Consider the following 18,107-nt stretch of genomic DNA (forward strand, 5'->3'; position numbering starts at 1 on the left):
GACATTGAAACTGGAATAAAGTGCGAGGATGTGCCCATAATCACTCCCACTGGAGACATCGTCGTGTCCAGTCTGAGCTTCGAGGTTTGTCGAATAACCAGTTGAATGTGAACTATTGAGACATTCTAACAGCGTTGACTTTGTTTTGTGCCTCCTTGTACTCTTTGCTCTAACAATACTGAACCTTGTATGTGGCAGCCATGGCAGAGTTAACAAGCACAACATTGTTCCTGTCCCTCCCAAGGTTGAAGAAGGAATGCACCTCCTGATTACAGGCCCCAATGGCTGTGGGAAAAGTTCGTTGTTTCGAATTCTTGGAGGACTTTGGCCTGTCTATAGTGGGATCCTCCACAAGCCCCCACCTGAACAGATGTTTTACATCCCACAGCGGTAGCTAACGGTTGAGGGTTGTGATGGAAGAGGTCATGCCCCGTTGAGATAATGATACTTAACAACATAACTAACACAAGGTGTTTGCTTGAATGGTCATTTGGGAAGACCAATGATGTAATCGATTCTGTTGTATACATGGACATAAAGATGGATAAATTAGACAAATGATCGATTAGGGGGCATTACGATTCACAAAACATCGGTACGATGATTTATTGAGGTTTATGGGGAAAAGCATTTCTGAGACACTTTCACCAATAATTACCAGTTCAAGGCTCTTTCACCAATAATTCACAGTTTGAGGGACTTTCACCAATAATTACCAGTTTAATGCGGTTTCACCAAAAATTCACACTTTGAGGGGCTTTCATCAATAATTACCAGTTTAATGCGGTTTCACCAATAATTCACACTTTGAGGGACTTTCACCAATAATTACCAGTTTGAGGGGCTTTCACCAATAATTACCAGTTTAATGCGGTTTCACCAATAATTCACAGTTTGAGGGACTTTCACCAATAATTACCAGTTTGAGGCTCTTTCACCAATAATTACCAGTTTAATGCGGTTTCACCAATAATTCACAGTTTGAGGGACTTTCACCAATAATTACCAGTTTGAGGCTCTTTCACCAATAATTACCAGTTTAATGCGGTTTCACCAATAATTACCAGTTTGAGGGACTTTCACCAATAAATTACCAGTTTGAGGCTCTTTCACCAATAATTACCAGTTTAATGTGGTTTCACCAATAATTCACAGTTTGAGGGACTTTCACCAATAATTCACAGTTTGAGGGACTTTCACCAATAATTACCAGTTTGAGGCTCTTTCACCAATAATTACCAGTTTAATGCGGTTTCACCAATAATTCACAGTTTGAGGGGCTTTCACCAATAATTACCAGTTTAATGTGGTTTCACCAATAATTCACAGTTTGAGGGGCTTTCACCAATAATTACCAGTTTGAGGCTCTTTCGCCAATAATTACCAGTTTAATGTGGTTTCACCAATAATTCACAGTTTGAGGGACTTTCACCAATAATTACCAGTTTGAGGCTCTTTCACCAATAATTACCAGTTTAATGCGGTTTCACCAATAATTCACAGTTTGAGGGGCTTTCACCAATAATTACCAGTTTAATGCGGTTTCACCAATAATTCACAGTTTGAGGGGCTTTCACCAATAATTACCAGTTTGAGGCTCTTTCGCCAATAATTACCAGTTTAATGTGGTTTCACCAATAATTCACAGTTTGAGGGACTTTCACCAATAATTCACAGTTTGAGGCACTTCCATCATTAATTACCAGTTTAATGCGGTTTCACCAATAATTCACAGTTTGAGGGGCTTTCACCAATAATTACCAGTTTAATGCGGTTTCACCAATAATTCACAGTTTGAGGGGCTTTCACCAATAATTACCAGTTTAATGCGGTTTCACCAATAATTCACAGTTTGAGGGGCTTTCACCAATAATTACCAGTTTAAAACACTTTCACTATTAATTATCAATTTGAGGCACTTCCATCATTAATTACCAGTTTTCTGGGACTAATTCCCAGTAATCAACAAAAATAGACAGTTTCTCGACTAAACAAACAAACAAATGGTTTAAACTGGTTTTGAAGACACTTTTATAATGTTTTACTCTTTCCAAAGGATGAATGAAAAAGTCTAATTTTTTTCATATTCTTTCATATATTTCATATATTCATATAGTACATGGTCAAGGCTTGTCGAAGAACTAGGACACAAAACAGATCAGGACATAACATAACAAAGGGAACAGCACGAGAAAGGGGAAACATCAACAGCAGGGCAGAGGGAGGCAGGTGATGATGAGGGGTAGGGAAGAACGCAAGAGGTGGACAAGATGGATACATAAGCAAAACTTTTGGGATGGCCGGGAGTGGTTTAAGGTGTAGAAAAGATCACTGCTTTGGATGGGTGATGACTTGAGAATGATGTTGAGCATCTGATCTGAAGATCTGGAGGGAAGAATGAGAATGAAGAGAGTGTGGAAGGTGGTTCCACAGGTGGGGAAAAAGAGAAATAAATGAGTTAGTCTATTTTCAATTCAATTCCCCTTCATTTCCCTGCCACGGTGAGTATGTCTGGCTGAGGCAAGGAAGTTGCTTTGCAACATAAAAACCACACATAAACCATAAAGTTGCTTCGCAACACCATGGTTCTGAGAAATCAGCCAACACAATAAAAAAGAGGAAGTGAGTAAAGCGAACTGAATGAATGAAGCGAAAATGAATGAGTGAGTGATTTTTTTTTTTGATACATTTTTTCCTGAGTTTTTCCCTTGTGGGCTTAATAAACAAATTGTGAAAATAGACTATACTCTAAAGAGAATTGTGATTTTTTTGACACTTTTTAATTCATCCTTTGGAAGTCGTAAAAAATGAGAAAAGTATCTTCGAAACTGGTTCAAAGTGTTTTTATTTGGTCTGGAAATTCTTTTTTTTTCATTGCTGGAAATTACTCTCAGAAAACTGGTAAGTATTGGTGAAAGTGCATTATAAGCCCTTAAGGATTTGGTAAAATGTCTCAGAAATGCTTTGTCATACAACCCCAATAATCTTACTATTTGTATCACAAAGACGGGATAAACTGTAGAGAAAATGTGTGTCTAATCTGAATGTTATTATATGTGGCAGACCCTTCATGGCTATCGGAACACTGCGGAATCAAGTGATTTACCCAAACTCCCCAGCAGCCATGGAGGCTCGTGGCTTTGGTGACTGTGACCTTGACGCTATAATGGCGATTGTCGACCTTCAAAACGTTGTAATACGTGAGGGGGGTACGTGTGCCTGTGTGTGCCACGGTACATTTGTTTATGCACGCGGTATTCTCTGATATCGTTATACACGCCACACTTCGTGGTATGTCACGGAATGATACTTGCAGGCTGGGATGCCGAGCGCGATTGGAAGGATGTTCTTTCTGGGGGAGAGAAGCAAAGGATTGGTATGGCGAGGATGTTTTACCACAGGTTGGTTTAGCAGTTGTCTCTTCAATATATACATATTTTTGTCACACAATGCTTTTTGTTTTACTCCTTAGATTCATACCTCACATAATATATTTTAACCATTATCATTGTTTTCATCAAAATGTTCAGACTAAATTCAAGTCTCTTGCATTTCAGATTTTATTTTATTGCTATTTAATGTAATTTTTAAGCATGCACTGTTTAAGTACTTCTTATTAGTCCCCTACCGGTGTGCACAGGAGGGGACTATAGGTTTGCACTCCATCCCTCCGTCTGTCAGTCTGTCAGTCCGTCACGCAAAGAACAGTTTTCCAGACTTTTTTTTTCTGAACTCTTAATGCTAATGATTTCAAACTTGGTACATGGTTTCCTCATGATAAGTTACAGATCAAGTTCGAACTTCATGACGTTTCGATCATTTTTGACAAAGTTATGGCACTTTGAACTGTGGTAATTTCCAACAGTTTTCCAGATGACAGACTGCCGGTAGGGGACATGTATTGCAGCGCAATACTCAGAATGCTCGTTAGTCCCCTACCGGTGTACACCGGAGGGGACTATAGGTTTGCACGCCGTCCCTCCGTCCGTCAGTCTGTCAGTCCGTCAGTCTGTCAGTCCGTCACGCAAAGAACAGTTTTCCGGACTATTTTTCTAAACGCTTAATGCTAATGATTTCAAACTTGGCACATCGTTTCCTCATGATAAGTTACAGATCAGGTTCGAACTTCACGACGTTTCGATCATTTTTGACAAAGTTATGGCACTTTGAACTTTGGGAATTCTGATAATTCTGATGATCCTTAACTCAGTGCCATTTTAAGTTTTAATTTCCTTTAAAAAAGATTTTCTCTGCAATAATAGGACCGATTGAGATCAAATTTTCACCATAGGAATGCACTTTCACCATCTCGGTCTGTAGAATATTTTAATGGTAATTATGACTTCACAGGTCACGTGGTTCGGGCACCATATTGTTTTTCGTGAAAACACGAAAACCCCTTTTTCTCTGCAACGGCTGAACAGATCGAGGCCAAACTTTGCAGGCAGAATCGCATACCCATGACGAACAAAAAAGTCAGCGAGCATGATGTCATGCGTCACATGGTTTCAGAGTTATGACGTTTTTAAGCATGAACCTTTAAAACCGAGCCCCTCCCTCATTTTTGATCCAATCGAGGGGAAGCTTCACAGATCTGTTCCGCATGTCAGTTTACTAAAATGTCCTTTTGGAATTTGCGATAACTCACATGGTTTGGCAGATATCGTTAATTAAACGAAAATATGTTTTTTAAATGGATATCTCTTGAATCGCTTTATTGATCGACGTGAAACTTCATACTATGCGATAGTATGAAGTTCTCACAAAAAGGGGTTCTCACTCAACCTCACTACACCCAATGGATATTCTTACATCAATAAACCACGCTCGGAGGGCCGAGGTGGTGGAATTGCCGTAATTCACCGACAGGACATCAAGACCAGCCTCATCTCCATCGCATCTGCTCCATCATTTGAACACCTGGCTTTTAAACTCTCTGGTCACACACAGTCAGTCATGGCTGTCGTCTACTGCCCTCCCAAACCACACCCATAATTCCTGTCTGACTTCTTCTACTTTCTGACCCAGCTCTGTTCCCTCTCCCCTTCAATCCTCCTCCTCTGTGATTTCAATATCCACATGGACTCCACTGACTCCACAATAACCACTGACTTCACTGATTTACTCACCTGCTTTAACCTCGCTCAACATGTCAACTTTCCTACCCATAACCGTGGTCACATTCTGGACCTTGTCTGCTCCACTGGATTAATTTTGCACCATCTCTCTGGCTCTGACCTCACCCTCTCTGACCACTTAGCCATCACTATGACCATCAACATCCCCACCCCAGCACCAAGGCATTATCGCACTATCAACTTCCGTAAGCTAAACGCTCTTTCACCTACCTCATTCTCATCCACCCTCTCTGAAAAAATGTCCATTTCTCCCTTCGTTGACCTCCACACCCCTTCTGATCTCACTGACTACTACAACCACACTCTCTCCTCCTGCCTTGACCAGCTTACGCCTATAAAAACCAAAACAGTTTCTTTCACCCATTCTGCTCCCTGGTTTACCCCTGAACTCCGCCTGATGAAAACTCGTGCTCGCCAACTTGAAAGACTCCGCAATAAAACAGGTCTCACAATTCACGCCCAAGCTGACAAGGACCACCTACAACACTACAAAGATTCCCTCTCCCACGCCCGCTCCGCCTACTACTCTCAAATTATCCACTCTGGCTCTGGAAACCCAAAAGCACTCTTCTCTACAATAAACAAACTCCTCAGCCCCCTGAACACCACCACCCAGTCATTCACAGTAGACAACTGCATCTCCTTCCTTTCATTCTTCCAAAGCAAAATTGACAACATCTACAGCAGCTTAACCACCACCGCACCTGCTCCCCCTCAAACCACCTGCCCCCCCCCTTATCCTGCCAACCCCTGTCTCAGTTCTCCCCAGTCTCCCCTACTGACCTCTCTGAACTCCTCATAGGAATGAAAACTGCCACCTGCACTCTTGACCCCATCCCCTCCAGCTTTGTCAAGGCCTCCCTTCCTGCTCTCTCTCCACTTATCACTGCAACAATAAACTCCTCCCTGTCTACAGGCATCGTCCCACCATCCCTCAAAATTGCTGCTGTTACCCCCATTCTGAAAAAACCTGGACTCAACCCTGACACCCTAAACAACTTCAGACCCATCTCCAACCTACCCTTTCTGTTAAAAGTTTTGGAACGTGCTGTAGCCACTCAACTTAAACATCACCTCTCTGCCAATAACCTGTATGAAACATTCCAATCCGGATTCTGCTCCAACCACAGTACTGAAACTGCTCTCCTCAAAATCACCAACGACCTTCTCCTCTCCTCTGACACTGGCAACCTCAACATTCTCATCCTCCTGGACCTCAACGCCGCCTTTGACACCTTCAATCACACCATCCTCCTCACCCGACTTGAAACCACCTTTAACATTACCGGCACTGCCCTCTCTTGGATCAAATCATACCTCTCCGACAGACGCCAGTTCATCTCCATCAATAACTGCAAATCCCCCACTGCTCCCCTCCCCCAAGGTGTCCCCCAAGGTTCAGTTCTTGGCCCCCTCCTCTTCATCCTGTACCTGTCCCCCCTTGGTCACTTAATCCGCTGTCATGGTCTCCAATTCCACTGCTTCGCCGATGACATCCAGCTTTTCATCTCCACCAAGTCCATCTCCACCGCCACCCACTCTATCCTGACAAACTGCATCACTGAAATAAAATCCTGGCTTCAAATCAACTTCCTCAAACTTAACTATGATAAATCTGAAATAATCATCATTGGCCCAAAAACGCCCACCAAATCCACCCATAACTTTGCCCTCAACATCGACGGTTTCCCAGTATCCACCTCCCCTCACATCCGGAATCTTGGCATCATCTTTGACCAAACCCTCTCCTTCGACAAATACACTAAACAGATCACAAAGACAGCCTTCTTTCACCTGAAAAACATCGCCCGTCTCAGTCCATCCCTCTCCTCCACGGCTGCAGAAACCCTCATCCACGCCTTCATCACCTCCCATCTGGACTACTGCAACAGCCTCCTCTTTGGTTCACCCTCATTAATCATCAATAAACTCCAATACATTCAGAACTCCGCTGCCCGTCTCTTCACCCATTCCAGGACCCGTGACCACATCACCCCCGTCTTTTACAAGCTTCACTGGCTCCCCATCCCCCAGAGAATCCAGTACAAAATCCTCCTCTTGACCTACAAGGCCCTCCATAACCTGGCCCCATCCTACCTGACTGACCTCCTCTCCAGACGCACTCCCACCAGCAACCTCCGCTCTGCTGGTACCAACCTCCTGACCCCCCCCCCATGCGGACCAAATTCAAATCCTGGGGGGACAGGGCCTTCTCCATCGCTGCTCCCACCCTCTGGAACTCACTACCTCACACCATCAGAGACTCCTCCTCACTCACCACATTCAAAACATCACTCAAGACCTACCTGTTCAACACTGCATTCAACATTTAACCCACAGCATTTAACCCCTGACTATCTCTTCTCCATCTCCTTCCTCTTGCTTTGATTATTTACCTGTTGATTTTTGTCTTTTTGCACTTGTTTTTTGTACTCTGTCAAAGCGTCTTTGGGCTTCTTGAAAAGCGCTATGTAAAATAAATGTATTATTATTATTATTATTATCATTATACTGTAGTAGAAGTCATGAAGAGTAACAAGTGTGCAAAATTTCAAGATGATTGAAAATCATCTGGAAGCTAGAAGTTGTTATTGCGTGAAGAAGAAGAGGCGTCAAGTGTGTGGATTTAATTATTTATCACATGTACAGACTGAAAGCATCGTTGGACACGACCTGTCGCGGTCATTTTAACCTCAAATAAAATTCTAATTTAAGATTTGTTAATAGCTGAGGTATATTAACAAACGAATAAAACAGATTTGGTCAAATTGTGACTTTTTAAAATCGATCGCATTTGACAGAGTTGTGACAAGCTGAGGAAGAAGAAACCTCGCATTGGCTTCTCCAATGTGCCATAAAAAATGGATATCTCTTGAATCGCTAGTACCTCAGACCGTGAGTTGGTAATAAAAATAATTTATATAATTCACACAGTGCAATACGTGCAGGCCGCTCCACGGAGCGACCTTGCGGGCTTATCAGCGAGGCGAGGCGTGACACACGTGTCTCAGCATACCTCAGATCAAGTTTGAAAACCAGCATCAACCGTGCATGAATTTGCATATTCGATCATTTTTGACAAAGTTATGGCACTTTGAACTTTGGTAGGGGACATGTATTGCAGCGTAATACTCAGAATGCTTGTTATATATACATCCCATATATATGACAATAAACTCATTATTATTGTTATTATTAAAGAAATAATTTTTATTAAGACCCCTCAGTTTAAGTTTTGTATCAAAATCTCAGCCTGTTCACTCGCTCAGTCTATTCGCCTGTTCTTCATTACAATCCTTAGCTTCGTAATGAAAAATGTATTTGTGACTGAAAACGTATTTGTATTTGTGATTTGATTTGTTGTGACTGAAAACGTATTTGTATTTGTGATTTGATTTGTTGTGACTGAAAACGTATTTGTGACTGAAAACGTATTTGCGACTGGTGCAATGAAGGCTCGTCTTTCCACCATCGTTGCTGCTTATCATGTCAGCAGCCTCTTCCATAATTCCTCTTCCTCCCATTCCCTGATGTACTCAGGCCAACTTATGCTCTTCTGGATGAGTGCACCAGTGCTGTGAGCATTGATGTTGAAGGAAAGATTTTCCAAGCAGCCAAGGATCAAGGCATCTCTCTCCTCTCCATCACTCACCGACCCTCCCTCTGGTGAGTGATGTCTTGTTGGCCATGACTGAGTTGGCCTCTCTTTCTGTGTACTTTCCATTTGATAATGGGGTCCCAAGTTTGAAAATCCCATATACCATCCATGTTGTTTTTCTTTTTTTCTATTGATATCCTCTTTTCTTTTCTTTTCCTTTCTTTACATTTTTAATCAGCTCCTCTATGATGTTTGAACACCAAAAGAAACAAGAAAAAGAGCAATCGGAGATTGCAAACCCTCGCCAGGATGTATTTTCAGTGGTTTTTTAAGGCTGTTGTGTTAAAACAAACATGGCGGCCGAACCACGTGACCGATGACGTCATCATTGTTTTTTTCTAAATTAATTTATTCCGAGATTATGCTCACTAAATTTCATCTGGATTGGATGACGTTTTGTACTTGTCGAATTATGACGTCATAATGGAGGCACCTATTACATCATCATTAACATATTTTATTCCCCATGGAGAATTCTTTACAATGCGCCATGTCTCAATTTTTTCTATTCGGCGCTTTTGAATATATAGAGGTGCAAAGTTTTTCTGTTTTTCCAAGATGGCGGCCGAACCACGTGACCGATGACGTCATCGTTATATTTTTTCTCCACCAGTTTATGCCGACATAGAGCTCAAGAAATTTTATCTCGATTGGATGAAATTTTGTACTTGTCGAATTATGACGTCATAAGGGAGCCACCTATGACATCATCATTAACATATTTTATTCCCCATGGAGAGTTCTTTACAATGAGCCATGTCTCAATTTTTTCTATTCAGCGCTTTCGGAGATAGAGGTGCAAAGTTTTTCGGTTTTTCCAAGATGGTGGCCGAACCACGTGACCCATGACGTCATAATTATCATTAAAGAAATTCTGCAGGTGGAGTTGCACCTATGGTGAAAATTTGCTGTCAATCCTCCACGGAGCGACCTTGTGAGCATTGATGCCCTAACCCTAACCCTAACCCTTGGGTTGCAGAGAAAATCATATTTATTCTGTGCGGCCAAACACAAACAGACAAACAAACAAACAGACTCAAATGCAATACCCTCTCCTCTGGCGAGGGTAACAAAGATCACATTTGGAATTGCAGTCATGTGTTTCTTATACAGGGAAACACACAGGAGGAGCCTATTTGTCCTATCGAGATTGTGTAATATCCCAATATCCCATAAAGTTCATATCGACATTACTCTTCTTCATTTACTTGGTGTAGTCAACAACTCCTCTTCTCTTCCTCCTGCTCCTCCTTCTCCTTCTCGTCCTTCTCCCCCTCCCCTTCTTCCTCAAGTCTCTCTCTCATGCTCCTTCCCTATCCTGAACATGAAGGAATGATCTTGCTCCAGTGAAACTTTGCACAGAAGTTGGTTCGTCAACGTTTGTTTGGTCCCCAGCCACTGTCACATGTTTTCCCCACGTTCACATTGTGGGTGTTTTCTGATGCCATTGGGAATACAAGTCATATTTTGGGCTCTCAAACCCTTCTTTTTTTTTTTTTAAATGGAAAAGCGTTTTGGCCTTTCTTGTACATGGCTCATATAATTCTGTTCGGGAATTTGGACAGGTTACTGGCACGCAATTATTATTATTTTTTGTTTGCTGTATATAGTCGAGGCTCATGGAAGAGCTGGTACCAGTACACTGAACGGATCTGGATGCAACAGGATAAATGAAACGGCGGAGAGAGGGGGAAAAAACACCAAAAGCAGAGCCGAAGGCCAAGACAGGGAGGCCGACAAACTGGAAGTCAGGAGGAATGGGGGTCAGGAGAGGATGCGTGTGGCGGACAAGATGGATACAGAAGGAAACTCTCAGGTGGGACAAGTGGAAATTTGGAAAGAGAAGGGATTGGGGTGATGTTAACGAGGGTAGTAAAGATCATGGTTTTGGATGGGGGATAATCTGAGATAGTGGTGAACAGCTGTCTTTGAGGACCTGAATGGAAGAATGAAATTGAAGAGGATGTGGAAGTTGCTTCCACAGGCAGAAAAAGAGAAACAAATCAGTGGAAGTGAGCAATGATCCTGGATTTATGGTGCCTTCACAAAGTATTCACACCCCTTGACTTTTTTCACATTTTGTTGTTACAGCCTGAATTTAAAATAGATTAAATTGAGATATTTTGTCATTGATCTACACATAATATCCCATAATGTCAAAGTGGAATTTTCGTTTTTAGAATTTTTCTATAAAATAATTAAAAATGAAAAGCTGAAATGTCTCGAGTCAATAAGTATTCAACCCCTTTGCTATGACACTCCAAATTGAGCTCAGGTACATCCAATTTCCTTTGATCCTTGAGATGTCTCTGCAACTTGATTGAAGTCCACCTGTGACCAATTCAATTGATTGGACATGATTTTGAAAGACCTTTCTAGATAAGGTTCCATAGATGACTGCATGTCAGAACAGAAATTCTACTATGAAGTCCAAGGAATTGTCCGTAAAACTCCAAGATATAAATTGTGGGGAGGCATGCGGAAAGTTGTAAAACAATTTATAGAGTGGTGAAAGAAAGCACAGTGAGCTTCATCATTCATGAGGAAATTGAAAGAATATGGGAATACCCAGACTCTTCCTAAAGCCTGGTGTTGGTTTGAAAGTTAAGGTGGCTGGCTTGAAATCTTAGGGACCTTTGCCCCTCTTAAGCCCCTGTTTTCCGTTGAATTAACACCAGGTGGGTTGACTCAGCCTGTCATCCTTCCGATGTCGGCAAAATGAGTACCAGCTTAATGGGAAAAATGAGCCATTTGAGTATCTTGTGCCCAGAGTGGATTGTGCCCAATAGCCTAGGAAACTGCTTTGGCAGCACTATGCATCTGAAGATGCAAAAGGAGTGGTCTTCTTTCTTTCAGACTCTATCTAGGGCCAGCCGTCTGACCAAACTGAGCAACCAGGCAAGATGGACCTTGGTCAGAAAGGTGACCAAGAACCCAATGACCACTCTGACAGAACTACAGAGTTTCTTGGCTGAGATGGGGGAACCTGCCAGAAGGACAACAGTCTCTGCAGCACTTCACAAACCCAGGCTTTATGGGAGAGTGGTCAGATTGGAGCCACTCCTGATAAAAAGGCACATGAGAGCATGCTTGGAGTTTGCAAAAAGGCACGTGAAAGATTCAGAGCTTGAGGCAAAATATTCTGTGCTCTGATGATATAAAAATTGAACTATTTGGCCTGAATGCAAAGTACTACATCTGTGGAAACCAAACACAGCTCATCAATCATCTAACACTATCTCTAACATGAAGTATGGTGGTGGCAGCATCATGCTATGGGGATCTTTTTCATCGGTAGGGACTGGGAGACCTGTAAGGATTCGAGTGAACAATGAATGGAGCCAAATCCAGGCAAATCCTTGATAGTCAGGCCCTTAGGGATATTTTGGGGCCGTTTGGTTCAAATTCTTCCAAAAGCACCAAATTTGGCCCAGATGTTGCCGATGCCATACTCTTTCGATTTTTGACGGGCGCCCCCCCCCCCCCCCCCACGGGGCCCCATATTGGCGAAATACTAAATGGCCGCCACCCGGATTAGAGGAAAATCAGTTAAATAACCAAAAGGGTTGGAATCATGTATGATACCACTTTTCGGGGGTTTTCGAGGTCGAGGAATCCAATTATGATGTTATTTTGATGATTCGAGGTCAAGGTCAACCCTCAAGGTCATCTTAAAGGTCATTTTTGAGTCAAACATGTTGGTTTTTGAGTTTTTTGTCAAGATTTACACGAGGTTCACCATTTTATGTTTCTGGGTTGGGTAATCGAACTCTGACCTTATTTTTGACAATTAGAGGAAATATTTACACGTCTATTTCCTAATTTTCAGGCATATGCAGTTCATCAGTCTAATTACAAAGGTACGGATTTTGATGTTTTATGAACTGTATGCCATATCCTTGTGTTTAATTTTTGTGCGATCATGATCCGGGTTCATGTATACATGATTGTATACATGTCATAAATATGACGTCATAGGTCATGTGACCTGGCGGCCATATTGGATTTTATGAAAACCTTAAAAATGGATCCCTGCCTTCATTTTTCGATCGATTCATTTTGAACTTTGACCACTTATAGTACGCCATGTGATTGGATGCATATCCTAATTATGACGTCATAGGTCAGGTGACATGGTGGGATGGACCGGTATGGTCCCCGGATCATACCGCCCTTGGCGCCCATCAAAAATCGAAAGAGTATGGCATGGGCAACATCTGCGCCAAATTTGATGCTTTTGGAAGAATTTGAACCAAAATATCCCTGAGGGCCCTGACTATGAGGAGAACCTGCTTCTGAGTGCAGGCAAAAGACCATAGACTGGGGAGAAGATTTATGTTCCAACAGTGACCCCAACAAACAATGACCCCAAGCATACAGCCAAAGCAACACTGGAATGCTTGAGAACAAGAACATGAAAGTCCTTGAGTGGTCCAGCCAAAGCCCAGACTTGAATCCCATTTAGAATCTGTGGGAAAGACTTGAAGATTGCTGTTCACCGACGCTCCCCATCCAACTTGACAGAGCTTGAGCAAATCTACAAGGAAGAATGGGAGAAACTCCCCAAATCCAGATGTGCAAATCTGATACAGACATACCCAAGAAGAGTTGAGGCTGTAATTGTTGGCAAAGGTGCTTCTACTAAGTATTGACTCAAGGCGTTGAACAGTTATGTAGCTTAGATATTACTTTATTTCATTTTTAATTATATTGTAACGATTTCTAAAAAAAAAAAAACCACTTTGACAGTTTGGGGTATTATGTGTTGATCAGTGACAAAAACAACATCTGGGGGGGGGGGGGGGGGGGGGAGGGGGAATAAGAAGAACGGAAAGAGCAGAGGGTGCTAAACCAGAAAAGAGGGGATAGAAGGCAAAGACCACTGAGCTGTCTGTGATGGTGAAATGATGGGCCCATAGACTCAGCTTCATCGTGGGAGATTCAAATAATCTTAAAAGCCTTGGTATACATGGCGTCGAGCTGAGCAAGATGCGAGGCAGGGGAGCCCAGCCCAGAGGTGAGAGCAATACTCCATCAAGCTGTGGATGAAGGCCTTGTTGGTGGATAGGAGTTTTGGTGTACCAAGAAAGGACTTTGTATGATGGAGAATGCCCAGTCAGCGGCTGCCTTTGGAGTCAAACGTAAAATGTAGTTTGCCCAAGAATGATCATGGCTGATAGTGAGACCCAGGAGTTTGAAAGACTGAACCTCCTGAAAGACTGAAAGACTGATTGTTAAGAAACTAGATGGGGGAAGGTGGGAGTGGGGGGAGTGCCATATGTTCCTTTCGGAGAGAGATAGCGAGTGTGAGATTTGTCAGAATTGAAAGACCTATTCCAAGTGTTTAACCAGCCTGTGATTTTTTTCAATGTCTGAAGGGAAGAGGCTGCAGCCTGTCTGTCTGAAGCATGACGGATGTCACAGCACAGGGTGGAGTCATCAGGATAAAGATAGAGGATTTTCCAGAGAGTCAGAGAGATCATTGATGAAGGTCAGGAATAGGACTGGGCCCAGAACACTGCCTTGGGGCACTTCACCTGGAAGAGGAGATGAAAAGTTTCTGTTGAGTGCCACACGTTGGATACGGGAGTAGAGCAAGTGAGTAAGCCATGTTTGGAGTTTGCACTGGATGCCATGGGAAGAGTTTGGAGCGCAAGGCGGAATGCCAGACTGTATGAAAAGCACAAGATATTTCCCCTGAATTCGTATCTGACATTGAGGGCCTCCATCCATTGTTGGGGTGAGTCGAAGCAGCATGTCCTAGATGGAGTGAACTGGTCTGAAACCAAATTGGTGATCTGAGATGAAGTTGTTGGACACAATGAAGGTTTTCATATCAACTGTGATGATGGATTCCATGACCTTCTGATGATTGGTAATCTGATCTGATTGGGAATCAGTTAGCTATTGGCTGTCGTCGAGAGAATCAGTTTTTACACCTTTTTATGTAGTGCAGTGATGTTGGCAGATTTCCAAGCAGATGGAAGATAACCGAACGCAAATTACAGGGTGGAAAGGGCAGAGAGAGGATGTGGTGAATCATTGAATTTTGGGAGGAGTCATAAATCTATAAACAAGAATTTAATAATTTTATAGTGTAATTATTTTTGTCAGAATAGGCAGAAATTAACCAACAAGATTATTTAATTGTTTGATACTCAAATTTAATTAATTAATTTTGGGAGGTGGGCCTGACCAAACATTATCATACTACTACGTGCCGAAATTGGCAAACCTGCCATGGGGAAAATCCATCTCTGTATTTTTTGCCCTTTGATCCATGCCCAGGCGATTCCACACTCATATGCTGCGGTTTGATGGAGAGGGCGGCTGGCAGCTGGAGCCTCTAGACTTTGACACACGCCTGTCGCTCCGTGAGGAGAAACTTCGACTGGAAGCGGCACTCGCCGGCGTGCCGCGGTCACAGCGACGCTTGCGTGAACTTCGATGCATCCTTGGGGAGGAAGAGGGCATGAATGCAGATGGTGTAAATGATGAGGGAGGGGAGGAGGACGAGGAGGGTGTGATGCACAGTGAGGCTGAAGCTTAGCTCTCACGGACTTTATCTTTGGTCTTTGCTTTAGTAAAGTAGACGAGCTAATACAACTAAGTTATTATTGATCTCCACTGAATCAAAATGCCTTACTCTTTTACAGCTGGATCCCGTTGGTAGCACATCCTTCCTTAAGTGTGGAGAGGATGGCGCTGGGGAAAGGTGTAAGTTGCAAATCATTTATCTTGACATCTGCATTGTCGTTAGTATCTAGATTTGGTTAATTCTGTGACCATTTATTAATTTTCTTCATGAATGAACAAAGCCCTGTTTTTATTCATATATATTTTTTCTTTGCACAATCTGCTCATATTGCAGCAGATAAACACAAAAATTGTGCATTTTATGAGAAAAGCATGAAATTTTTTACATAGTTAGTGCATACCATAAGGTTTATTTTCAGATGTGGAGGGAAGTCAGATTTGACCTCTGAGAACCGTGAGAGGTCAAATCCAAAATGGCCGCCAGTCCACCGAGTCTAATGTTCAAACGCGCTTAATTTTGGAACCAAATAGTGTAGAAAAACATTATAGGTGTCATTTCCAACTAAATTGGGGATGCCCAGAGGTGAATGATGCTTTCAATGAACTCCTAGGCATGCCAAGTGAGGTCAGTGAAGGCTCAATGTTACTGCTAGAGCGATTTGTGGTGCTGATGTACGATAGAACCAGTGAGAGCACAGAAGTGAATGATGCCAGGAAACAGCTCTTCACACAGAAGTGTAGAACTCTAGAGAACATTCCTCCAACCCAGGCAACACTCAAGCAGCACATCAAGCGCACTTGCTACCAGGCCAACTGTTGTAACCAGGCATTGGTCATGGATCCAGAGATGCCAGACCCACCTGACTGGGGCTGGACAAAGGAGACAACTAGGTGGCAGCCTCTTTGGACCACTCTTCCTGAAGCATCAAAATCGTGCCATGAATTGATCGACTGTGGCTGCAAGAAAGGGTGCACTGGACGCTGCAAGTGTGCCAAAGCTGCATTCAAGTGCACTGCACTGTGCTTCTGTTCTGGAGACTGTTAGATTTAGATCATTACCAATTTTCATCATTGCACTTGATTTAATGTAAGCTTTGGTGGACATACTTAGTTAACTACAGTTATTTTTTCAGAGGTTATTGCATCATTCCTTGCAGTGTAAACACTTTTTTTTCATCATTTCTGGTCTTTGCGTGTTCTGTACCTATCCCTGTACCTGAAAAAATAAAGTTTTAAAAGTTCAAATGAACTTTTTGCAATAGCAGTTCCAACTGCAGTATCATAAAAATAGATATTTAACGTAATTTGACCTTGACCGTGACCTAAATGCATGTCCTTGAGTTCTGGCGATCTCAAAAGTATCACCAAATGAATGGGCACCCCCAATTTAGTTGGAAATGACACCTATAAGCGCGTTTGAACATTAGACCCGGTGGACTGGCGGCCATTTTGGATTTGACCTCTCACGGTCCTCAGAGGTCAAATCTGACTTCCCTCCACATCTGAAAATAAACTTTATGGTATATAGTAACTATGCTAGAAATTTCATGCTTTTGTTAAAATATGAGAGCTTATCCGCTGTACTATCAGTGTAACTCTTCTGTAATCCATTTTTCGTGACGTGTTACGTTATATGCACAATGGTGTCTCTTACATTCTCATCTCAGACCTGTCTTCACGGTTCGCTATCGTCTCATTTTCTGGTTTTGTGATTTTCATGATAAAAGTAAAATCTCAAAGCACTTAGCTCAGAGGAATAGGAACATCTCATGTGCACTATCCAGAGCATTTTATTTGTACCTGTGGAGCTTGTAATGGTTACTACGTTGATGTACGTTGGTTACTGTGGTGCCAAAGTGTAACTTTTTATGAATAAGACGAGTTCCTGTTCGTAAAAATAATAATAATAATTTGTAGGTGACAAGGTATGTAGCAACAATTACTTGCACCAATCTGTAGTCATAGTAGTATGCTGCCCTACTTTGACAAAAGGAAGCAACTGCCTGAAAGGAGTTTTCTTGTAAATGAGGAAAATGTGTTTTTCTTTCTGCTCTCTTTGGCAGAAATGCCAAATATCAGAAATTATATCTCAGAAATGGAGGGTCGTGTTACTTTATTTTGTGTACGAACGTGTACAGCATACCTTAAAATACCTCAAATACCCTAGAACAAGTGATAACTCAATTTCGACAAAAATGACAGTTGCTTCCTTTTGTCAAAGTAGGGCAGTATGGTCCTGGAATTTTTCAAGAGAAACATTTCATAGCTCCATAAAAAAATGAAAATGAATGAATGATCGTTTTAAGGCCATTTTCCCTGCTAGAGCGGGGGTTAGCGGGGGTTAGCCTTGCGGGCCCCATGACAATCATGGTTCCCTGTTTGAGGCAATGTTTTTTTTATGGCCGGATGCCCTTCCTTACGCCAACCCTTGGTCACGCTCTTACGATGCGTGGTGATACGGTGTACCTATTCTAAATCGGGGTACACACCGTGATCATTCATCCCAGCAAGCTGGTACTCAATTTGCCGACGTCGAAAGGATGACAGGCAGAGTCAACCCCCCTGGCGTTAATTCAGCGATCGACCGGGATTCGAACCCAGGATCCTAGGATCCCAAGCCGGCACCCTAACCACTAAGCCAACACCAGGCTATACTATGTATATACTATACTATACTATACCATGCCATAAATGAGCAGACATATTTGTTTAACATACACACACATACTTTTAAAGTGTGTCGGTGCTGCCAAAGCAGTTTCTTGCAAGCGTTA

At 42.4% G+C, this 18,107-nt stretch overlaps 1 protein-coding gene across 3 annotated transcripts in view; it reads left to right on the forward strand.

Annotated features, from left to right (window-relative positions):
* ABCD1 (ATP binding cassette subfamily D member 1) overlaps positions 1-15,694 on the forward strand; it is a 70,924-nt gene extending 55,230 nt beyond the window's left edge. Inside the window, exons 8-13 of one of the 3 annotated variants that reach the window (XM_068104550.2) lie at positions 1-84; positions 245-390; positions 3,064-3,209; positions 3,317-3,401; positions 8,679-8,804; positions 15,085-15,694. The exon at positions 1-84 is cut by the window's left edge and continues 11 nt beyond it. In XM_068104550.2, the coding sequence (XP_067960651.2) occupies positions 1-84; positions 245-390; positions 3,064-3,209; positions 3,317-3,401; positions 8,679-8,804; positions 15,085-15,346 (849 nt within the window). In that variant the 3' untranslated portion in view covers positions 15,347-15,694. Of the gene's footprint in view, positions 85-244; positions 391-3,063; positions 3,210-3,316; positions 3,402-8,678; positions 8,805-10,461; positions 10,670-15,084 lie in introns of those variants that run through there. The other 2 variants (XM_068104552.2, XM_068104551.2) reach the window with 2 other exon arrangements.
* Positions 15,695-18,107: the final 2,413 nt, after the last annotated feature.

The sequence above is a fragment of the Myxine glutinosa genome, chromosome 12, assembly GCF_964187855.1.
Source record: "Myxine glutinosa chromosome 12, kmMyxGlut1.1, whole genome shotgun sequence".
NCBI classification, from domain to species: domain Eukaryota; kingdom Metazoa; phylum Chordata; class Myxini; order Myxiniformes; family Myxinidae; genus Myxine; species Myxine glutinosa.